Source organism: Chelonoidis abingdonii, chromosome 5, assembly GCF_003597395.2.
Source record: "Chelonoidis abingdonii isolate Lonesome George chromosome 5, CheloAbing_2.0, whole genome shotgun sequence".
In the NCBI taxonomy this organism is placed as follows: Eukaryota; Metazoa; Chordata; order Testudines; family Testudinidae; genus Chelonoidis; species Chelonoidis abingdonii.
The window spans coordinates 101341238-101366831 of record NC_133773.1 but is presented as its reverse complement, the minus strand read 5'-3'; the positions used below and the strand labels follow the sequence as shown (position 1 = coordinate 101366831).

At 39.8% G+C, this 25594-nt stretch overlaps 1 protein-coding gene across 6 annotated transcripts in view; it reads left to right on the top strand.

Annotated features, from left to right (window-relative positions):
* Positions 1 to 25594, top strand: part of KLHL5 (kelch like family member 5) — a 105900-nt gene that overhangs the window by 65911 nt on the left and 14395 nt on the right. For all 6 annotated transcript variants that reach the window (XM_075066515.1, XM_075066518.1, XM_075066516.1 and 3 more), the window contains 4 exons: positions 5746 to 5958; positions 18478 to 18664; positions 22206 to 22430; positions 22727 to 22889. In XM_075066515.1, the coding sequence (XP_074922616.1) occupies positions 5746 to 5958; positions 18478 to 18664; positions 22206 to 22430; positions 22727 to 22889 (788 nt within the window). The remainder of the gene's footprint in view (positions 1 to 5745; positions 5959 to 18477; positions 18665 to 22205; positions 22431 to 22726; positions 22890 to 25594) is intronic.

The window sequence follows — 25594 nt, the reverse complement described above, 5'->3', positions numbered from 1 at the left end:
GTCAAATTTTTGAGGTACACACAGAGACCTGAAGAAGAGCTCTGTATATCTCAAAAGCTTGTCTCTTTCACCAACAGAAGTGGTTTAGCTCACCCACCTTGTCGCTTCAAGTTTACTATGAGAGATTAGAATCAAATACCCCGGCATTCTTGTTGTGTGTGATTCAGTTCGCTCTCAGGCAGGTAGATCGTTGATGCATTTAACAATGCATACATACTGATGTTTATTAAAACAAGTGAATGAATAGTGTGCAAATCACAGTATATAATAAGAAAAGATTTCATTATTGGTCAAGTATGGATTGAAGACAGAGCATCAATAAAACAATCAGATGAGACAGGAAGAATCGAGTAAAACAGATATGTATGTTTAGGAGAAATAGTATCCTTAATTGTGAGAGACTCAGAAATCGTACATTATGATGAAAAAGAATCACACAGAAATAGACTCCTTATTTCTTCCTTGCCTGAACATTTTTTCTAAATAAATAATTGTCCTAGTTGTGCTACTGTCTAGTCACGTTCTTCTAACATTTACTCGTGGAATGCTAGAATCAGAAGGTTAACAAAATATTATTTGATGCATTTTAAAATATTACCCTTTAGAAGGTGTACTTCCAGTTGGTCTTATTATTTTGACAACAACCGTTGGTTGTTGTCTCACTTCTCAAAAGTTAACTTATTACTGACTCCACATCTTTCCTTTAGTAAGAAGTTGTTCAATTCACAGGAAAATAGTTGCGTACCTTTTAGGCAATTGTTTTCTTCAGTGGCACAATTACTGATTCTAAAGCTTTACCATAAATCAAATTTAAATTAGCTGGATTTTTAAAAGCCATTTTCAAACTAATTAGTTGTGCTAGATGAATTCTTCCCAAGGCCTTTTTAATGTTGTTTAGTTTCAATGGAGACATGAAATTGAATTTTAGTAATAATGAGTAATACTGAAGCAGTCCCTTTGGTTTGAAACTAATGTTGCTATGGAAACTGAATAGAAATGTATAGTCCAATTGAATCTTCAATTCAAATAAATCCCAAAATAATTTCATTTGTTTAAAAGCAATTTGAAAGAATAAAAATGTTTAACACTAATGAATACTAGTCACTTGATGCTCATTCCATTAAAAATATTAAAGTATCAGGGTTAAACATATCTATAGTTCTGTAAATTCTGCTGTTTGTTAAAATCTATAAATTATTCATATGCAGAAATGATCATGGGTTATACTGAAATAACCCTGACTGGAGAAATTTCTGTTGGTTTTACCACTGTTTTGCCTTTCTTAAAGGCACTTGAAATTTTGAGGTAAATTAATAGTATAAAATATTTGTATTTTAATTTCAATATATTCATTTTCTTTCTTTTGTCGCTGCTTTTTCTTTTCTAGTCTGATGGAAAGAGCAGTTCACCATGCAGACAATTTCACTGCAGTTAAAACAACTTCTCAGTTTTAATGCTGTCATATTGAAAAGCTATGTGTGAAACAATGAGTATTTTGATAAGCACCTAATTTAAACTATTGCTGTACTTTGAGACCAGCAGTTCACATGAAATGGGCATTTTCTCAAAATAAAAGATCCATCAGTGAATAATCTCAGTGGGTCCAGCTCCACTAATGGACTTTCTCTATCTGAACAACATCCATTAGTGTCACTTGAAAACGTTGGCATGGTTTCGGTCAGTGCAGTGTATTTGAAGTATAAATATAAGTAGGATTGATTTGAATGCTGGACCACTTCAGATTAAAAGTATGTATGTTGCTATTTTGCTAAAAGAACATGAGTGTTTCATTACTTTATTATTAACTATGTTGTCACTCAATTTATAGACTGTTTACTCATTGTGACAAAGAATAAGAAAACTCTTTAAGGTTATTGTCAAACTAGATCAGTTTTTTGGACTTCAAAATTTGACAGTGCCTGAAAAATCCTCAGGACATAGTAAGTGAAACATTGCAACAGTCTAAAGTGACTAGTGGTGGACATAATAGCATATAAACAGGCATTGTGGGCTTGATTCTGATAATGTAGGCATGTAAAATGCAATTACTAGGATTGTGTGTGCAAATACACCTAATTAACCTTTTATACATACAGTTATCTTACTATGTAAATATAATTTATAAAAAGTAATGGGCCACATGACTACAAATTTAAAAATGTTGCTAGAGTAGCCAAAAGGTTAATTTAAGTATCTCTGTATCAGGGCATAAAGTACAGAATTTTTGCACTTTTGATTGTTTTTTCCAAAGCAGCATCTAACATAGTGTTTTACTTCCAACATCTTCCTGTTATATCAGGTCTGGGGACATCCTACATTTCCAACAAGGGTGACTGCTGTGATTTCTTTAGTTTATCCAGGAGATCAGAATCACATAATCTCCATTAACTTGATATTTCAAGTAACATCAAGGTGCTATGCCATTGTGTCCCAAGATAAGCACAGTATACTTCCTCTATTTTGAGGACAGGAAGGGAACTAAAATATAATTGATGCAAATTTGTAAGAGTTGATGAATGTCATTAATTATTCTAAGATCAACATTATTTTTTTAACTTAAGAAAATAGTTCATTGTGTGGTGATTGCTTTGTAGTAACAATACTTAGTACTTATATAGTGTCTTCATCTGTAGATCCTGAAGTGCTTTATAAAAGATAGTGAGTGTAACTGCACCTTAATTTCCCATCTCTAAAATGGTGATAGAAAAGTTAAGGCAAGGGCCTTGTAGCTACTGAATGGCAAAGCTAGGAAGAGACTCCAGAACTCCAGACTTCCAGTCTTGTAACCTGTCCAGTGACTTATGTAGCCTCTAATTATCCTCAATCCATCACGGAAAAAAATAAATATTTATTCTTTTCTAGCTCATTTGAGAACAGTTGATAGAGTGCAGTAGTTATTCGATGAACTATTTAGCTTTTTTTCCCTTTCAAAAAATGTGAACCAAAGGAAAATGAGTGTTTTCAGAGAAGAAGAAAATGGCTTCTATTTCTTTCAGCGCTTGAAAAATCCAGTTGCCTATGGTGAATAGGAAATTTTCCCAGGCAAGTGCCATCAAATTCTGCAGCTTCCAAGCTTTAATTTTTGTGTTAATTTTTGGTTTAAGTTGCTAGCCTTTTAAGTTGCAAAGAAAACCTTCTGAATATGAAGTGATTATAAACCAGTGCTGTCCCAGTGTGCAAGAAGAGAGCTCCAGAATCTCTGCTGCAGCTTCTGCTCATAGCTTTTTCAAGCTTTAAAGTAGAGTGAAAAGTGAACAGTCACGTCAGTTTTTATTGCTGGTCTTCAGAAGCACATGGACTGTGCAAAATATTACAAGAATTGGATCAAGTTCAGCTTGCTGCTGCTTGAGTAATTCATGAGCAACAGCAGAGATCCATACTATTTATGAGGAGAAGAACTCAGAAACAGAGGCTTGGAGAGGGATGAAGAAGCAGACTCAGCGCATATGTAGCAGCCAGAAAGGTGTGCCGTAGCTGTGCCACTGTAGTGTAGACATACCCTTAGTGTAACATAAGAAACAACAGATGGATACAGACAAACAGGAGGGTACAAGGAAACAATGAGACAATATTGGTCAACATGTTAGACAGTGATCTCCACTTGCCAGCATCCCAATTGTTGTCAAGTTTTTTGTAGGCATCATGGCAGAGAGGAGGGTTTTGAACATGGATAATGAGGCAGCTTTATGGACATTTATGGGGAGCACCTCTCAAATGTGAGAGGCAACGAGAGAGAAAGAATGAAGGCGCTTGTTTAAAAATATAACTAGATATTTGTAGACAGTCATGTGCCTTGTCCTCTTTTATATCTTTTAGTCACGATAATACATATTCAACTTGTTCAGTCTTTCCTTACAAGTCAATCCACCTAGCCTTTGCAGGTTTTGTTCCTCTTCTCTGAGCGCCCTTATTTTGTCAATATCTTTCTGGTAATGAGATGCACAGAATTGAATGCAATACTCAATGTATTTCCAGAGCCATGTTTAAAACAAAAAAGTCATCTCCCTCCTCTGTGATGATATGCCCAGTGCTTATGCAGTTCAAAACTGTAATGAACATTGTTATTGCCATTTTGTATTGCAAATTCATATCTGATTTGCAATGCCATTTTCAACAGTATTTCTCTTTACTGCTCCTGGATTTTTCTCTGTTATTATATCTGTGTTTTGAGTTACTGAATTATTTTTCCTCTGAGATATTAACTTGCATTTTTCCAAGATGAAGGTCTTTCCAATTTAGGATTTTCTGTGAATTTCACTAACATGGAGTTTACTCCTTTTAGATCATTAATTATGATTATTATTATTATGATATTAAATAGGGTTGGTCTTAACACTGGTCCCTGCACAGTCCCCTTATCGAACGCACCCACCCCATGGATATTTTGGCTTTTATTTTTACCTTTAAAAAAACAAAAAGTATTTCAGCCAGTTTTCAGACTACACGTGTTTGGATATCCAAACCAATTTCAATTAATTTTGAGAGTAAGATTACTTTAGAGATTAAATCAAATGTTTTTCTAAAATTCATCTACATTATGTCTGCTAATTTTGGACTTGATCATTAAGTTACTACAATCTCTGAGTAAAGGGAAACATATAGATGTGCTGTTCCAGGAGCAGACCACAATGGGTACATCTACACTTCAATAAAAAACCTGTGGCATCGAGTCTCAGAGCCCGTGTCAGCTGGCTTGGGGTGTGCGACTATAAAATTGCAGTGTAGACATTTGAGCTTGCCTTGGCTCCAGCCCGAGACCAAGGACAAACATCTACACCGCAATTTTAAAGCCCCCAGACAAAGCCCTGCAAGTTCAAGTCAGCTGACCTGGGTAAGCCACAGCTGTGCCACGGGTCTTCCACTGCGTGTAGATGTATTATTTTGAATCAGAGACTCTTTCCACCTTATGCTGCCTTCTTGTTCCCTTGCAAAGGAGCATGGAGAAACTGTGGTCTTGCCCTTTTCAGTACTATTAAAAAAGCATTCAAGTTTGGCAAAATGTATTTGTTATAAGCTTCTTATTGCTCTTCTAGTTTTTTGTGGTTTTTTTGCCACTTGAATTGAGCTTAATAAAGCTTCCACAAAATCTTCTAAAAATCCTGGTATTTTTAAATAATGTGCACTTATGGTTGGAAACATTTTATATTTTGTTTCTTCCTATCATGGAATGAGGACAGGCTACTAGAAATGACGGAAGGGCAGATGTGGAGAATTGAAACCTATCAAAAGAGTAATTGTTGATTAAAAAAATTAATTTGTAGCCTGGTACAGTACTGTGAATCCTTTATATCTTCATTCCACTATCTGTATACCTAACTCAGCTGTATTTGACTTACAAAACAATACAAACAATTTAAAATAACCTACTGAAACCTGCATCTGACGAAGTGGGTATTCACCCACGAAAGCTCACGCTCCAAAATGTCTGTTAGTCTATAAGGTGCCACAGGATTCTCTGCTGCTTTTACAGATCCAGACTAACACAGCTACCCCTCTGATACTGAAAGTTAAAGTTAGACCTGTTTTCCTGTTCATTTACTCTTTGGAAATTATGTTTGACACAAACCAATCTAACTGTAATGAAGACCTTTACAAACATGCCCATTACTGGAGTATGCTGTACTCTACTCAGCAAAATCTGCATCTCAGTACATTATGTTTCTACAACTTTCAGCAGCGGATGACAATAGTGGCCTAACCAGAGATCTTTAGTGTTCATATTGAAAATACTTTTTTCTTTTTCAGGAGAATTTCATGGAAGTAATTAGAAACCAGGAGTTTTTATTATTGCCAGCCGCTGAAATTGCAAAGCTTTTGGCAAGTGATGATATGAATATTCCTAATGAAGAAACTATACTGAATGCACTGCTTACTTGGGTTCGAGATGATTTGGAACAGAGAAGGAAAGAACTTAGTAAGCTGTTGGCTTACATTAGGCTGCCTCTGCTTGCTCCTCAGGTAAATTATTACAAATATAAAACCATTAGCTCTTTCTTCCCATGGATAACATCAGTATTTTTAGGGGACATACTTATACTGTCTATGGGGAAGTTCCCCCAACTAGCAGTGATTTTGGTTTCTTAGAAATAGAGATAAATAAATGAGGAACGTCTATAGTCAGTTTTGTATTTGAATGGATGAGAATGCCACCTGCACTAGGGTCATTAAAATAACTGCTCCCATTGATTTAATTAATATTTAGCACTTATATAATGTCAAAGGGCTTTACAAACTGAACACTTGCAACATCCCTGTAAGGTAGGGTAAGAATTATCTCCATTTTGTAGATAGGAGAACTAAGGCTTTCATGAGCCTTTGACAGATACAAATAAAATTCACTAATCAACATCTATGAATTGTGACCTTCTTCAATCTCTTAATGATTATCTTTAAAGCACTCAATGATCTTTGACCCTGTTGTATGCATCCTGTGTTCTCTTTATGATCATTAGCTGGATTGGCTAGAAGGCATTTGCTTTTGATATTTACATTTGAGTATTCCATAATCAGTGACAGAACTTACTGAGCTGTGGGTCCCTGAATTTGTAATTCACTTTCTTTAGAAACGTATTAAGGTCAGAGTCCATTGACCTTCAGGAAATAATTCAAGGCTTACTTTTTATGTTAAACGTATGCTGAACAAAATAACGTATTTTTTCATGCAACGCACTGTCAACCTCTGGAACTCTTTGCCAGAGGGTGTTGTGAAGGCCAATACTGTAATGGGGTTCTAAAGGAAACTAGATAGATTCATGGAAGATAGCTCCATTAATGGCTATTAGCCAGGATGGGCAGAAATGTGCCAGAAGCTGGGATTGGGTGACAGGGCATGAATCACTTGCTAACCTGTCTGTTCGTACTCTTTGGGGCACCTGCCATTGGCCACTGACAGAGGACAGGATACTGGGCTTGATGGACCTTTGGTCTGACCCAGTATGGCCGTTCTTATGTTCTTAGCTGTTTTTATATTGTTCTTGTCTTTTAATCTACTGTAATTGAAACATCTAGAGTCCTTGGAAATAGAATTTACAAAAATTAGTGAATAAATATAAAATCAAGAGAAATTGGGCCTGATCAGTACTAATTGGACAGTAAACGTTAAGGGTAAACACCAAAACAATACTTGATTACAACCACTATTATGTGTCTCACTTTTCTTCCATCTTTTGCAGATATATGCTGCCATTTCTGATTCTACATTTCTGTCACCTTTTCATTTACTCAGTTTTTTCAGATTCCTCAAAAAATGAAATTGAAGTATTTTTAAAATGAATGTTAATCACACGTAAATCAGGAAATTGAATTAAGTTGCAACAACAGCTTTCACTCTGACCCATAAGGGTGCGTTATAGTATGATATTTTATTACATGATTACACAGCAATGGGCCATGTGACATAGCAAACACAGTAAAATATAATGAAACAGTTTCCAATTTTATGGTAGAAAGTTCAAAGCTGTTTGGAAGAAAGGAGACAGAAAATTGGAGAGCTCACTAAAAGCCATATTGTTATAAGTAGAGATGTGAGGACTTAAACTCACAAACTTAAAAAAAATTACAGGGCATCTGAAGTAGTGGATTGCTCGTTGGAGCTATGCCATCAGCAATGAAGATTTGTCCGAAATATTGCCTTGGAGGTGAGGTGAGGTGGAGAGATCCAACGTGAACCCTGAAAATGATGGCTAACATAGGCAGCAAAGATGCAGGGTAGCATCTGCACCTAGCTACCTGAGGCGAAGGAAATCACCGGGAAAGACTCAATGTCTCAGGTCGAAGCCAGTGCTGGTAGACCAGGAATAGGGTTGCATTACTGCACCTCCATCTCATCCTAGTGGGATGAGTTATTTCCTGGGATAATCGTTGGCTCTTTTTTTTACCATGAATAACCTAGTACTCAGCGCCAGGGTTAAAGCCCCTGCCTTATTTTCAGCTGTAGATGCCCTGTCGGTGCTGTCTCCCCTCGGTGGAAACATGATGGGTTCATGCCAAAGCCCCCCTGGGGACACACGTCCACTGATGTCGGCAGGCACATCTGGAGTACATTGTGACAATACATCCAGTTGTATCTGGGATCTCCAACAGTCCACCAAAATTGCAACTTGGAATGTTGCAACTCTTCACAGGTAGGGTCATCAGGTCGCTGTCTCACCCGAAATGGATCGTCTTGGTATATCAATCTCAGGACTAACAGAAGCAAGGCTGATAGATCACAGACGTCATGAAGTGGACGATTCTTTCCTTCTGTATTCTGGCAGCCCCAACCATTTAATTGGTGTAGCAGTACTATTGCAACATGAAACCAAGTCCTCCCTGACAACCTGGATGCCTGTGTCTCCTTGTTTACTAATTGCACATCTTAAACATTGACACAGTTACTTCACTGTCATGGTAGTCTGTGTGTCAATAGAGGAATTTTTTGACTCAGTTAAAGATCATTTCTCTGATCAGTTTGAACATCTAGTATGCACAGTCCTTCCACTTGATCTTGAGTGACCTAAATGCAGTGACTGGCTCCCTGCGATCTGGATGTGAACAGGTCATTGGTCTTTATGGTTCAGGCACACCCAGTAATAACTCTTGCCGCTTGCTTACATTCTGTGCCTCCCAAAATCTTTCCATTCTTGGGTCATGGTTCAAGTGGTGATGCTTACACAAGATGTAATGGATCTTTCATGATGGTGTCACTCAAAAGGAGTTGGACCACATCATTACACATGATAGGCGTATCTTCGTCTGCTGTAGATCTTATCGTGGTGTGGAATGCGCCGCGAACACAGATCACCATCTAGTGGTTACCAGTATGGTGTTGATGGTCCAATGAGCAGGTAAGCCCTCTCTGATGATGAAGTTTGACATCTATGCACTCCATGTGCCAGGTTTATCCAATAGGTTTTTTATTGTTGTCAGCATCAGATTCTCAGCTCTAGCTAATCTGCCAGACGACATGGAGGTTGCCTGGTCCCTGTTCTCTTCTACCCTCAACCAATCTACTGAGCAGACGATTGGCTATAAGCATCCAGCACATCGAGCATGGCAGATAATTAAATTGAAGGCCTCAGTGCGCCAATGTGGTGATAAACACACTTGTAATCAGCTGAAGCAAAAATTTAACACCCTAGGAGTCCGCGTTCGAAAGGCATATTATAACCAAGTGACAGATGGTGTCGAATTTGGCTTAGCCGGATCGACTTGCAGCCAGGATTTCGCGCCATTCACAACCTCAGAGTCAAGAGGTAGTCACTACAAATGGTATCCTGAATGCCAGCCAAGGCCATCCATGTAAATTGGATTATGACATTCTCGCACGCTGTGTGGAACATTATCACAGTGTCCTGAACCATCCTCCAGCTGCCGCTTGTTCAGAACTGGATGATCTGGCAGTCACTGCAGTTCCGGATCCAAACATTTGTACTGAAGTACCAACATTGAATGAAGTGAAGTATGCCATATCTAAACTGAAAAACGGATATGCAGCTGGTGCTGATGGCATCCCTTCAGAGCTGCTGAAATATGCTATTGATCCTATAGCAGCATCACTTCTGGCCTTCTTTCGTCTGGTGTGGAGAACTGGAACCCTGCCAACTGCCTGGAAGGATGGTATTGTGATCTCACTCTATAAGGGCAAGGGACTGCACAGCAAATGTAAGAGCTACAGGCCGATCACCTTGCTCTCTGTTCCAGGGAAGGTATTTGCGCATGTTTTGCTGGCATGCCTGGAGCTTTTGCTACATCGGAAGCATTGTCCCCAACAGTCAGGCTTTATGAGGAACAGTTCCACATTAGATGTCATTTTGACCCTTCGCTTGTTGTCAGAGATGCATCAAGAGTTCAGGAAGCTCCTGCAAATAGCGTATGTTGATATCAAGGCTGCATTTGATTCAATAGACTGTGTCATATTACGGAAGGCTTTAAAGGGTGTAGATGTGTCTACTACTCTGCTGGACTTGATTAGAGAACTGCATAATGGAACCACTGCCTGTGTTTGTCTGTGGAACCGATGTCAGCACCTTTTAAATTAGTATCTGGTGTTAGGCAGGGCTGCGTTCTGGCCCCTGCACTCTTTTGTCGGCCAATGGATTTCATAATGCAGCATTCCGTCAGGTCCATAGGCATTGAGGTCGGTGATCTCTTGCTCACAGACCTTGATTATGCTGATGATGATCTTTTAGTATGGAGCCCCGACAGTTTTCGTGAGGTACTCCAGCATATGGAGGAGTCAGCTAAGATTGGTCTCCTCTATGCTTCATAGTCAAAGACAAAACTGAAAAATATAGGACCAGGTCCACCTGCGACTCCAATCTCTTTGAACAATGAAACCATTCAATCAGTTTCCAGCTTTTGCTATCTGGATTCTATTCTTACTATCTCCTCCAATTCTCACACAGAGGTTCTCCATCAGATTGGCATCACAGCATCTGCCATGGGCCGTCTACAACCGATATAGAATCAACATCATCTTAGTATGACAACCAAGTTCAGGAATTATTTGAGCTGTATCCTTCCATAATGTTGTACGGGTGTGAGACATGGACAGTACACTGCGCAGACTGGACAAAGCTGAAGGCTTTCCATACAAAATATCAACATCGTATACTGGGCATAAAGTAGCATGACTTCATCTGTAATGCAAATGTTTATGGTTGTTTGGGTCTACAGACTACTGGGGCCATTGTCCGCTGGTGTTGCCTTATGCTTTTCAGACATGTTGCAAGGATGCCACAGGACGTTCCAGTGAATGCCGTTCTCTGGGTGGCTTTTACATACGGGATAAAAGCCACCAATCGAGGAGTGGAGGCGGCCCAAAGGCAGACACCCTAGTACATGAGTTTATCAAGTCTGTTCTGATGTTAGACTCTCAGACCGTCAAGCCTTTGCAGTTGCACAGGAATGGACCAAATGGCGAACGAACACTACAGCCAACTATCTGGCTAAACGAAGAAGAAGAAGAATGTTATAGGACTGTAAAGCTAATGGCAACAAGACTTGTAATGGAACCTCTATATCATCAGTTTTATTTACAGATTTCTTTGAAGCTACCATTATACATTCTGGCATCTCAGTTTATTGATAGAAGCAGCATCCTAGACATCTGGAATCTTGTTGCTGTTGCAAAGGCTTGTGACATGGTTGTTTTATTTGTATTTATATTTGTTTACCAGGATCCAGTGGCTAGTATCTGGTCTTTGATCATATTCTGAAAAAGTTGATTAATCACATTCCTAACTGTGAGAGATTCGGCTTTCTTTTCTTCAGAAGCTCCTAGTACTTTAGAATTTTCTGTTTAAATTACAGCTAAAAAATTTGTTCCGAATATATAAACATTATACCTTTTTTCTGCATCTGTTTTTCAGATGTGCTTATAATGTTAATGCACCATTTGTAACTGCTCAATTATAAATGCCTTTGAACTTTGCTGCAAGGAGCTACATAAATAACCAAATCCCCAGAAAACTGTAATTTATAATTGGGGATTTTGTTTTGGGGAGTTCATTAATTTATATACGGTAATGAGTAATGTATATTACATTGTATAGTATAATATATATATTGTAATAAGTAATCTCTTTGTGATGTTCTCTAGAGCACTTTAACATAGTACTCTTTCACACAGCACTACTTTAAAGCGCACTAGAGAACCTTTGGTACACTCCAGTGGGGTCTGCATGGACCAAATTAATGAATAACACATAAGTGTGCTTTAGAAGTCATGCTCCCACAATCCATATTACTGCTCCATTTAGACAAGCCCTTAGATACAAGTAACCATTTCCAGTGTTTTGCAGGTTTTTATTGGATACACACAGATTTCTTTTTCTTTAATTGAGGTTGTTTTATCAGTGTTGATCAGTTAAAACCTAAAATCAGAATTAATTATAATTAAATTATAATGCATTCTATTAAATGATTAGCATTTGTAAAATATATGAGTCAAGACAAAGGTTGTTTCAGTGGGGAATGTTAATTATAATGAAATGCAATACAGTGGACTTAGTCACAAAAACACAGTTTGAGGTTTTTTAGTCAAAAACAGCCTTGGACTGCTTATGTTTTTAGTTATCATGGAATTATTTTCATAGGTCCAAGCCTTGTGCTATAGTAAATCATAGCTATGCTGGGGTTCTCTGTTCTAGTGAGTAGACATATTTGTTGTTTGGAGATGCAAAGAAGTATTTTGCCACAAGTATTAATTTATACAGCTTTACTGGGTTTAACCTTGGGGGGGGATGGGGGAGATCAAATAGTATTTGTCAATCTCAAAAGTAGGTCCAAGGACCGGGTTGAGGTTGGATTGTTGTCCTATTGGTAGCCTTCTGTATTACAGGAAAGCAGATTTCAGTGCCTACTCTTAGTCTTGATCTAGAAGGATGCAGAGGTTGGTGGTGTTGTAGAGGCACTTACGTATGGCATCAAAAGTAATCCATTCAGCCAGTTAAGGAGTTGTCTTATCTGGTTCTTTTTATTCAGGAATACAGTGGCCTAATGTCAAATGTTCTAGCCCACTAAAGCTTGTGCTCAGATAAATTTGTTAGGGTTTGGCTGCACTTGCAGCTATACAGCTCTGGGAGTTAAAGCTGTCTTCGTACAGCTGTGTAGGGAAAGCGCTGCAGTGTGGCCACACTGACAGCTACCAGCGCTGCAGTGTGGCCACATTTGCAGCATTTACAGCGGTGTTGGAAGTGGTGCATTATGAGCAACTATCCCAGTGTTCAAGTGGCTGCAATGTGCTTTTCAAAAGAGGTGGGTGGGGTGGAGTGTGACAGGGAGCGTGGGGGAGACAGAGAGAGTGGATTTTTGGAGCTGACACTGCGTCAGCTCCCTGCCTTGCAAGTTCTAGGGACTTGAAGATACACAGCACCAACCTTCAATCATTTTAAAAGTTTCAGCCCCTTCCCCCAGCCCTCTCTCATTCACTAAATGCAAATAGCCTTCAGACCAGATAAGCAACTGCTCCAAAACGGATCCCCCCAGCCCCCCTCCGGGCTGCTTCTCTCCTCAAGCAAACATTAGCTGTGGACATTCATCCCCCTGCCTGTCTCTGCTTGAGCAAACAGTAGCTGTGTTTGTTTTTCAGATAAACAGCTCCGGGAGCCCTGAGTTCACAACAAAACAAAGAGAGGCATCACAACAAAGAAAGAGTGTTATCTTTACTTAAAAAGCATTATGGGAAGGTTCTGGAGGTCAGTTACAGAGTAGTAAGATTAATCACCGTTTATACTGGCACCCCAGTGCTGCAAGAGCAGTGCTGTTCTCTTTATTCCTCTCATCGAGGTGGAGTACAGCCAGCGCTGTAGCCAGGGAGATACAGCACTGTATGTGCCTTGCCGGTGTGGATGGGGAGTAAGTTACAGCGGTGTAAAGCCACCGCCAGCGCTGTAACTCTCAAGTGTAGCCAAGCCCACAGTCTCTAATGTGCCACAAGTACTCCTCGTTTTTTTAGACAGTAGTGTTACACTGATATTCTGTCTGTACACAAGTATAAAGCATTGCATGCCAACATTTAAAACGTAACATTTCTTTTGGTTTAGCAATTTTCTAATAATTAAATGAGTGTAAGATCATAAAAGCAGCAAGCACTGCTTTGTATTAAAAAAAGCAGCTCAGGTGAAGTATTGCAACTGAGAATGATGAAAACTAAGATAAGCACTGTTCCTTCTTACTGATGGTTTTAAGCAAAAGAATTTTTAATTTGCTTTTCAAATAGAAGCAAACCTTTGCTAAAGCTACGTTTAAAATATTAATTATGGTATTTTGCATTAGTCTAAAAACAGAAGTTGTTACAATCTGATGGAAAACTTTTTTATAAATCTATAGTTCTGTTTACTTCCTTAACTCAGTGGTTCTCAAACTTCTATTTTCGTGGACCACTTGAAAATTGCTGAGGGTCTCAGCGGACCACTTAGTGATCTTTCCAAATGTTTGTACCATTAGCTAACTATTGTAAAGCACTTTGGATAAAAGCACTACATAAAAAAAACTTTATAATATTCAACTTTTTTTCCTACAAATAAAAGCACACAACTCACATTTTAATATCTGTAGTCTTTCCAATGCGATGGATGTGCCCTCTCCCCCCTGCCGTGGCAGCCCCCATGCTGGGGTCAGGAAGGAAGGGGTTCTCTCCCCCACCACAGAGCTGAGGCTGGGAAGTAGGGCCATTTCTCTCCAGCAGCCACAGCCCTGGTGCTGTGGAAAGTTACCTCTTTCTCTGGCTGCCGCAGCCCTGCACATCCCAAATTCCCTCCACCCCCTTCTTTTCACCCCACTGTGCCCTCCCACCTATCCCCTATTCCCCACAAGGCCACCACCTCACCTTACCTGTGCATTTTCTTCAGGGTCCAGGCCTTTAATTAGTGGAGCCACACCTGTGTGGCTCCACTAATTAGGTGGGTGGTCCTTCATTCTCTTGTGTATGGCTGCCCAGGCGCGCATCTTAAAAGTAACTATCTGCGGACCACCTGAATGGAGCTCGCGGACCACTGGTTGTCTGCAGACCACAGTTTGAGAACCTCTGCCTTTACTCATTTGCTGTCTCTTTTATGCTGACCTGAATGTATCACTTTTGGCAAAGGAAAAATATGTATGCAGTATGTTCCTTTTTCCAGCATAAAATAGAGTAAGGCCTAATAGTTGTGAAATTGATTCTTTTATTTTACAGAAGTCTAGTATTTTTTAGATATTTTTGCAGCATGATGCAAAAGGCCCAAGAGAGCTGAGAAACAAAAAACAAAAAATAAAGTAGGAATATCACAGACAAGTGAATTACATAACTTGAGTGCAAAACTTTCAAAAGGAAGTGGGTGTACCAAACTTCATACTAAGGGGAAAATTGTGTTTGGCTCCGGCACAGAGGCACAAGTCAGAGGAATGGGTGCAATGTACCTCCTTTCCTTATGTTCCCATGTTGCAGCTGGGCACAGCTGAGATCTTGCACTTACCTAAGTACTAGCCTGTTTAAAAAAAAAAAAAAAAAGAGTGAGGTAGAAGCCATGGCCTTGCCTCTCCTTTGTATCATGTAGCAAAGCTGATCCCCCACAGAGGGAGTGCACGCTACACAATCTTTAAAGGATGGTGCAGCAGCTAGACAACTCATCTCCTGGTAGGGTGACTAGACAGCAAATGTGAAAAATCGGGACAGGGGTGGGAGGTAATAGGAGTCTATGCAAGAAAAAGACCCAAAAATCGGGACTGTCCCTATAAAATTGGGACATCTGGTCACCCTATCTCATGGGATCTTTGTGTTATTTGTGATACAATACTTCAATGAGGCCCCGCTGGGAAAATGTACCACTACCTCACCCAGCAGTGGGCTCTGTTAAATCTAGGCAGCTCTAAATTCACAAGAGATGCTTATGCTTTTGTGGTCAATAACCAAATCCATTCAGTGAACCTGACTAACCTACTGGGGCAATCTTTGAGAGAGCTTGCTTAGTACACTTGAAAGTGAGATGGTTCTCTGGAGGCAGGCAGGAATATGAGATCTGTCATGGCTGACTGCCAGCTTGATCCAATCCATGCATCATAATAAGGAAAAGCAATATTTCTTACTGAAGGAGCCACAGTCTCCATCTCTTTTCGTTTATGTTGGGAATTATACACAATGACCATCTCTCCAGAAGAAATTATGCTTTCATGTCTGACCTCAGTCGTCTTTTTACTGGACCTAATGTGCACAGTTCTCTTAATATATATTTCCTAACTTTTTAGAGTACTTGATACTGTTCTGTAGGGTTTTTAGCACATGTGATGAACCTGGGTCTCATTTCATCATGCTGCAATTAAATGAAGTTGAGTTTGATCAGTGCATTTGCACATAGAACCAGTACAGAAGAAAACTCATTGGTGTGTTCAAAAGTAGCAGTCTAAGATTAAACCAAGAACAGCGTGAAGAACTAACATCCCACTCATAATAGGGGTCTACATCACAACTGCCCCTTTGGCAGATCTTGAGCATCTACCCTACAGGTGTTTAGACTGACACAGCTACGGCTTTGCAGCTGTGCCGCTGTAGTGTAGACACTTGCTGCAGTGACGGAAGGGTTTTTTCTGTCACTGTAGTTAATCCACCCCCTCAAGAAGTGGGTAGTTAAATTGTCAGAAAAATTCTTCTATCAACGTATACCAGAGCTTAGGTCAGCTTACCTACATCTTTTGAAGATGTGACTTTTTCGTATGCCTGAGCAATGTAGCTAGTTCAACCTACATTTTGGGTGTAGACCAGGTCTTAGTGTGTTTATATGTGTGCAGTGCTTAGATGCTATCGTAATAAACACTGTATAAATTAGGACTGTCAAGCGATTAAAAATATTAATCACAATTAATTCACACAATTAAAAATATTAATCGCGATTAATTCACACAATCATGCTGTTAAACAATAATAGAATACTATTTAAATATTTTGGATGTTTTCTACATTTTCAAATATATTGTTTTCAATTACAACACAGAATACAAAGTGCACAGTGCTCAGTTTATATTTATTTTTATTACAAATATTTGCACTGTAAAATAAATAGTATTTTTCAATTCTCCCATTGCAAGCACTTTAGTGCAGTCTCTTTCTCATGAAAATTGAATTTATAAAACAATGTAAAGCTTTAGAGCCCACAGGTCCACTCAGTCCTACTTCTTGTTCAGCCAAGCGCTCAGAAAAACAAGTTTGTTTACATTTGCAGGAGATAATTCTGCCCACTTTTTGTTTACAGTGTCACCTGAAAGTGAGAACAGGCATTCGCATGGCACTGTTGTAGCCAGCATCACGTGATGTTTATATGCCAAATGCCCTAAATATTCATATGTCCCTTCATGCTTCAGTGGCCATTCTAGAGGACATGAGTCCATTCTGATGATGCATTCTGCTCAATAACAATCCAAAGCAGTGCAGACCGATGCAAGTTCATTTTCATTATCTGAGTCAGATGCCACCAGCAGAAGGCTGATTTTCTTTTTTGGTGGTTCAGGTTATGTAGTTTCCACATCGAAGTGTTTCTCTTTTAGGACTTCCAAAGGAAGCTCCACAACTCGACCCTCTCAGATTTTGGAAGGCACTTCACATTTTTAATCCTTGGATTGAGTGCCGTAGCTATCTCTAGAAAGTTCACATTGGTACCTTCTTTGCATTTTGTCAAATCTGCAGTGAAAGTGTTTTTAAAATGAATAACGTGCTGGGTCATCATCTGAAATTGCTATAATATGAAGTACATGAAAGAATATGGGTAAAACAGAGCAGGAGACATACAATTCTCCCCCCAAGGAGTTCAGTCACAAATTTAAGAAACGCATTATTTTTTAACGAGCGTCATCACATGGAAGCGCGATCTCTGGATTGGTAGCCAAAGCATGAAGCGGCATACGTATGTTTAAATACTTTGCAATGCCGGCTACAAAAGTGCCATGCGAACACCTGTTCTCACTTTCAGGTGACACTGTAAATAATAAGCAGGCAACATTATGTCCTGTAAATATAAACAAACTTATTTGTCTTTGCGATTGGCTGAACAAGAAGTAGGACTGAGTGGACTTGTAGACTCTGAAGTTTTACATTGTTTTGCAGTTATGTAACAAAAAAAAAATAATCTTCATTTGTAAATTGCACTTTCACGATCAAGAGATTGCACTACAGTACTTAGGTGAACTGAAAAATACTGTGTCTTTTGTTTAGCATTTTTAGAGTACAAATATTAGTAATCAAAATAATATAAAGTGAGCACTGTACAGTTTGTATTCTGTGTTGTAACTGAAATAAATATATTTGAAAGTGTAGACAAACATCCAAAAATATTTAATAAATCTGACTTGGTATTTTATTGCTTAACAGTGCAATTAAAAATACTATTATCTCAATTTTTTGAGTTAATCACGAGTTAACTGTGATTAATCGACAGCCCTAGTATAAATATCATTGTATAGACCTCTACCTCCTTCCTGCATTGCCATTTCAGTCTCTAAGGTGCTGTACTGAAGTACAGAGAGGAAAAGTGAATTTTACAAGATCGCAGAATAGATCGTTTGCAGAGTTGGGAATAGAATCTACTTTGAAGTGCTGCAATGTCTTTGACACCCTCAGATTAGATATTTTGCTATAATTATTGTGATTCTTGATACATATGGCCAGGGTTAAATTGAGTGGCAAATTTGATAGTCAGGAAGCATTTTCCTCTGGGTATATTGGCCGTGACATTAAATTTATTGTGTCTTCCTTTGGAGCATTGAGCAGGAATCGCCCATTAGAATAAGGTGAACCTCATTCCTTCCCTTCTTCTATCTTTCTAAGTATATTTCAAAATATGTGAGTGTTCTGTACATTGATTTGTCTAATTTTACACTTATTTTATTTGTATGATTATTCTGATGAGTGTGTATTGTAAACCAGACAGCAATCTTTTTTCAGACAAAATGTTCCATTATAATTTTTATTCTTTCAAACTTCTTGCCGTTTGCTTAGCACTTAAACGTGTTTAATTTTATTTTTGTCAGTTTCTGGCAGACATGGAAAATAATGCCCTCTTTAAAGATGACATTGAATGTCAAAAACTCATTATGGAAGCAATGAAATACCATCTGTTGCCCGAGAGACGACCCATGTTACAAAGTCCCCGCACAAAGCCTAGAAAGTCTACAGTAGGAGTGTTGTTTGCAGTTGGAGGAATGGATGCAACAAAAGGTATTGGTTTACATAATATTTGTTGATGGCAGTGTATATTGAAAATCAGCTGAGTAGATTTTTGTAAAGATATATTTATTAGATATGTATGTAGGATACAAATTAAAACATTCAAAGACTATACATTATAAATAGTAGATAAATAGATAAATATCTATTGATGTTTTTTATTTCAGTAATAGACATATATAGCAATAAAAATATTACATGTGTGCAGGAAGCTGAGTTATGATTGTTGTAAACCTAAAATGGGATCACCTTACTTCTGTTCATTTAAATGTTCAGTCAAATGAATGGAAAATCACCTCTGTTCACTTGAATGTTAATTAACGTGGTTAAAAACTTAAGGAAATTATAAATGAAATGTTAATATTAATGAAGACTTGAATACAAACAAAAATAAGTGAAAGCTGCTACAGAATATTTAACTCATACCCTAACTGACTATTAAAGAATTCTATCAAGGTATCTCAGAATGGTACTTTTATGCGCTTTCCTACTGTGTGGTGATAACTAGAAACATTTTAGTGAGTTATGAATGCCACGGGAATTAGACCACATTTTCATTCTTTTTAGTTTGTGTATTAATTTTAACATTATATTAATATAGATTATACAAATGATGTTAGTTGTATATCAATAGACTGTGAATGCATGCATATATATAAAAAATTCCCCTCTCACCCCTATGGGTGGTATGTGTCTTCCTCAACCTCGAGTCCTCTACCAGAGGCCTGGGAGTTTGAGGGTTCTGCGCAGTATCTTAGCTGTTCCTAGCACTGCACTCTTCTTGGAAGAGAGCTCTGATGTTGTTCTGGGATCTGTTGGAGCCACTCACCAGCTTAATGGATACACCCCCGAAGTGGGCTTTTTTTTTCCTTTTTACCCCCAACCACTTGGGGGGACCCCCCCCCCAAAACTTTTGGGGGGGGGCCCCTTTTTCCAACTTTTTTTTTTCAAAAATTTCCTCCTTTTTCCTTAGGTTTTTTCCTTTTTCAGGCCTGGTACTTCTCCAGCTTCTTCATTCCTTCTTCCTTATGTTGCTGTCACTTGGCACTGCTCATATCTATCACCACCCTGTCTTCTGCTCTGTCTATTACCACAGATGTCTGATGATTGGCCAGTACCTTGCCTGTCCGTCTGGATTCTGTGAAGTCCCACAGAATCTTAGCCCTGCTATTTCTCCACAACCTTCGTGGAATCCCCATCTGGTCTTGGAGGGTCTGGCCATACACTGTGACAGATGTTCCTGTACACAATGCCAGCCACTTCGTGTGCCGTTCAGTGTAATGCGTCCTGCCTGCATTATTACATCCTGCCACTATTGTGGACTGTCCTCTGAGCCTCTCGCCACACTGCACCTTGGGTCCTCTCTAGTTGGTGGTAGACCCCTGCTTCGATGGATCTGTGCTCAGTGCCTGTTCCTGTGTGCTATGATAGTGCCTCAGTGCTGTCTTTTAGTCCGCCCTTTCCAGCCACTGTAGGATTTCCCATGTGAGCCACCTCAGCTATCTGTCATGGTACATCCCATGAGGGTCTTGTCTTGCCATGGCACTTCTTGTGCTTGGTCTTCCCCATGTCTGCTGCTGCCTCAGGCATTCTCTCAGCCTCATCTTTGGGGCCATTTACTGATGTACTCCTGGATGTTCCGGGTTTCATCCAGGACAGTGGCCTTGAGCTACCAAGCCCCGCCCACCTTCTTTCCGGCTGGTATACAGTCTTGGGTGTGCGACTTGGGGTGGATACCGGCGTAGCATTGTAGAACTCCGGGTTTTCACATCGGCAGCCTCCATGTCCTCCTTTGCCAGCTCACTATACCAGCAGAGGTATCTTGATAACCGCAGGGCTATCTGTTGATGGCATGGATCTTGTTCTTCCACTGAGCTGGCTCTTCAGGACCTTCTTATCCTTTGGTGATACTTGGATGTTGCTGTCTTCCTTGCCTCTCATCATGGTTTCCATGTGACTGTGGAACGCCAAGTACTTGTAGCTGGTCTGTATGTCTGCTAGTTGGCCCTGCTGTGTTCCACCCCATCAGTCTGACTATTCCCTCTCTTCACTTACCATCCGGCCCAACTTCTCCAGTCCGAAATGAACATCCCGATTCCTTACTGTTAGATCTGCGTCAGGGGATTGCGAGTCGATGTCTCGTTCATTCTTAGCATACAGCTTGATGTCATCATGCTAGAGGAGGTGCTGATGGTAGTTCCACTCTGAACCTGTACCCGTATCCAGTCCTTTGGATTATCTGGCTGGGGGGTTTAAGCCTATGCAGAACAGCAGCAGGGGACAGTGGCATCACCTTGTATATGCCACACTGATGGCCAACTTGTGCAAGCTGCCTTGAGTTGACTTCTAGTGTTGTCTTCCATAGTCCCATAGAGCGACTGGATTGCGTAGTGGTTAAGAGCCCCGCCTTTTGATACGGAGACCGCCCTTTGATACGAGACCGGGGTTCAAATCCGCGTGTGTGTACCCAACTTTCCAGTAGGGGTCCTTGGCAAAGACCCCTAACGCTTCACCTGCCTACTCAATATTGAGAGTGACACGAACTAGGAGAGTCATGCCGGACTCGGACGTCGCCCGATTAACAAGGTCGCGCCAGATGTTGAGGAACCAGGACAATCTGACATAAGTGGGCTACTGGAACAAACCATTCATGGACGAGACAAGAGAACCTGGATTGATGAATTGCTATACAACAGTAGACCTAATGAGAGGGATATATTGAAACGTATGAGGGGACTGTGGATGGACAAAAGACCTACATCCACACTTTAGGAAACAGCTAGTTACCCAACGCTTCAACATAGTAAGGAAGCTGCTCTCACAAGCTTGAGATAGACAACTCCAATTACATCCCAGACTCAAAGAAAGACTTGGAGAAACAAGTGGATTTGTGCACAGCCCACACCTGAAGCTGAAACTTCACTGTCACCCCCTCCATTGCAGAGCACAGCAGCTGATATGAGGCATAAGATCATGGAAAAACTAGCTACAGTCAATCCTCGAGACCGATTACCAAGGCTCAGTGGAGAAGTACCATCAGATAGTATGTTAGAAGATGCCAATAGAGCCCTCATCACAATCCCTACTACCACCATAACTCAAACCAATGAACTGGTATATTTATATATATATAAAATATGAACCTGCATTGTTTCATAGAACTTCAGATTTTGTTCTAAATGTTATGATATGGGGTTAATCTTAATACCTAAATATAGCTCTGTCAGGTTCATTTTATGTCACTTCCTGAAATTTTAATGGTCTTTATAGGCTTAATCCAGCAAGGATGTTGATCATTCTGACTCTTGCCCTTCAAAACATTTAAAAAATAAATAATATAATTATAATTAAAAAATAAATAAAGAATACTACTTGCATTTTAAAGTTAAGCATATGTTTAAGTGAATTTCAGGATCAAATCCAGAGGGCTCAGCAGGTTGGAGGATCAAGCCTTCTGTCAGTAATTTAAATAGGACACTTAACTGCAAATAACTGTTCTCTTTGACTATAACTTGTATATATTACTGTTAAGGAGCTACAAGCATTGAAAAATATGAACTGCGTACCAACATGTGGACTCCTGTAGCAAATATGAATGGGAGAAGGTTACAGTTTGGAGTTGCAGTATTAGATGATAAGTTGTATGTTGTTGGTGGTAGAGATGGACTGAAGACATTGAATACTGTGGAGTGCTACAACCCCAGAACAAAAACTTGGAGTGTAATGCCACCTATGTCCACACATCGGCATGGCCTTGGTATGTATAACTTCATAATTTTTAAAATGCTAAACTTATGATTGATTAAGAGCAGTTAAAATCTCTCTTTAAAGCTCATTTGGTTTTATCTTGATACTAGCCTAATTCTGAACTCTAAAATCAGCTAAAATTAAAGTGACAAATTATTTTGATTTGCTGTGGAACATATTTAATATTGGCAGCCAAAAGAGGATGTGATTTGTATTTATTTAAAGGTGCATCTTTTTTGGTAGGGGTAATGGGAAAGTGATGCCTTTTGTTTTTCCAGGAAGCAGTTGTTTCTCTCTGTTTTTTAGGGGTAGCTGTATTGGAAGGTCCTATGTATGCTGTAGGAGGGCATGATGGTTGGAGCTACCTGAATACAGTTGAAAGATGGGATCCACAGGCTCGTCAATGGAACTTTGTAGCCAGTATGTCAACTCCAAGGAGCACTGTTGGTGTAGCAGTATTAAATGGAAAGTAAGCAAAGGCATTTTCTTGAGAAATAATTTGTTCCGATTTTTATTTACATTAATTTTGTAAATGTAGCTTCAGAAATATTTTAAAATGAATGTATTGCTCATGAAAGATGTTGGTTGATAGTACTGGGAACAGAAGTCCTCTTGTTATAGAAAAAGTACAGCATTGACTATGCAAGCTTCCCCGTCACACCCCAATGTGCTTCAGTGCTGTGAAAGAGGAGCCATCTCTAAGGGCAATCAAGGAATTCTGCCTCCTAATTAATTAAGTCCCTGGCACATTTGCTGAAGGCACAGTTAGAGTTCTAGTTTCTGTAAGTGTTGAACCTATGTATTGATGAAAATTAACGTTTTGTAACTCTGCAAATGGCAAAACAATTAAATTTGCCAGAACCAAACTTTAAGTAATACAGGTAATAGTTTCTTCTTCTTTGGCTCTTATAGTTTAGAACTACATTTTCAAAGCCATGATCTAATTAAAGCAAAATACTTCAAGTCACACAATTATTTTTTTTGAAAAACATGACATGTTCAAATTCTCATGTTTTTAGAAGAATGAAAGCACAGTTTACTAAACCAACAAAGACTTGCACCAGTCCATATTTTCAGAAGTAGAAAAAGGGTTCTAAAATATAGTGTTTTTATTTCTGCCACTTGTCCATGTCTGTAGTAAAGAATCCACAAAACATCTATAGCTGTGCAGTATAGTTTTAGCCTATACTATAGATGCTGTAGATTTGAGTGTAGAATAATCCATATTAAAGACTGTTAACGCCACTTGGACTAAAGAGAAAGGTACCTATAAGATATGGGCTGAAAATCTCCCTAACCTTTTGCAGGTGAAATTGGTAATGGAAGGTGATTTTTGCAGTTTCCATTTGAACTTTCACTAAACACATGCATTTTTCACAGGTAGAAACAGAAAGAATTTAAGAAAGTGGTTAGTTTGTCCAATCATAAAGTCAGCTCATAAAGGTGATATTAATCACTTGTATGATTTTGCTATAAACACAAACGCTCAAATATATAAAGAACCATAGGAGAGGTGGAAGATGTGAAAAAAACCTGTCAAGAACCATAGAAATAAGAAGTGAGGGTGAAAAAAGTTGATATACTGCCTCTCCATGTCATTGCAGAATTGTTCATTATTGTCCATTTTCTAGTATCTTGTCCAGGCTGGTTTTGAAAGTCTTAGGCAATGGGGATTCTTATTCAGATAGACACATCCATGTTGTTTCACTTAAGTGTGTGCACACCCAGCGCACCAGAGCCAGAGAAATTTGCCTCGCAGTATCTGTAGAGGGTAGTTCATACCTTGTGCCTCCCCTGGCAACATGAGGGGATGCTGCTCTGGCCCTCTCTGAGGCCAGGGTCTACACTACTGCTGCCAGTTGATCTAAACTTTCAATTTTGAGTTATGTTCGTAGCGTAACTCAAGTCGACGTAGAGCTATGTCGACGGGAGACGCTTTCCCTCCAACATTGCTTCTGCCTGTCATTGAGGTGGAGTACAGAAATCGATGGGAAAGTGCTCTCCCATCAATTGAGCATGTCTTCACTAGACTGCTAATAGATGCTGCTGCATCTATTGTAGCAACACCAATTTAGCTTTGTAGTGAAGACAAGTCCTTCTTACTGCCTGTGGCTGGAGCTGGAGTCTGTGTGGTCTTAACTTCACAACCCTTCAACTAGTTTACTTTTCTCTTGTTGTATATTGTTAGTGGTACCCTGTTAGCTAGAATAGTGTTAGTTGTATTAGTTTAATTTTCCTCTGTGCCACTCTAACCAGTATTTAAACCAGGGGTGGCCAACCTGAGCCTGAGAAGGAGCCAGAATTTACCAATGTACATTGCCAAAGAGCCACAATAACACATCAGCAGCCCCACATCAGTTCTCCCCCCCACCCCTGCGCCTCCCACTACTGGCAGCCCTGCCTATCAGCACCTCCACTTCCCTCCCCACACCTCCAGATCAGCTGTTTTGTGGCATGCAGGAGGTCTGGGGAGGGGAGGGAGGTGGAGCGAGGGCACTGCAGGCTCAGGGAGGGGGCAAGAAGGTGTGGAGTGGGGACAGGGCCTGTGGCAGAGCCAGGGGTTGAGCAATGAGCATCCCCCGGCACATTGGAAAGTTGGTACCTGTAGCTCTATCCCCAGAGTCGATGACTATACAAGGAGCCGCATATTAACTTCTGAAGAGCCACATGTGGCTCTGGAGCCACAGGTTGTCCACCCCTGGTTTAAATGTTGTCTTTCATGTGGGGGAGCAATCCCCATCAGCAATCCACACATGCATTGCTTGCTGTATCTCAGCCAGGGCCACACTGAAGAGCATTGTGTGATCTGCAGATCATTCAAGAAATGAACTCAAGTAGCTCGGGACCTTCACTTCAAGCAGCACCCGCTTGAACAAGCCATGTGGTCTGCTTTGGCATCGAGGCCCTAGTCGGGTCAGAGATTACCTTTAATTTGTAAGCATGCTCTTGCTTCATGTTCCAGAGCAGGCACCTCTCCAAAGAAATAGAGGAGCCATTTTCCATTGACTGCCTCAGGGAAAAGGTTATATAAGACGTATCAAGACCACTCCAAGTCTCAGATGGACTATTCTGCCTCCCCCAGGGAAAGTTTGGACCAGCACAGAGTTGGTGACGGCACACAGGATGGCATGGGTACCTCCAAACCTTCCCCAGTGTAAAGTAGGGAGGTTAGAA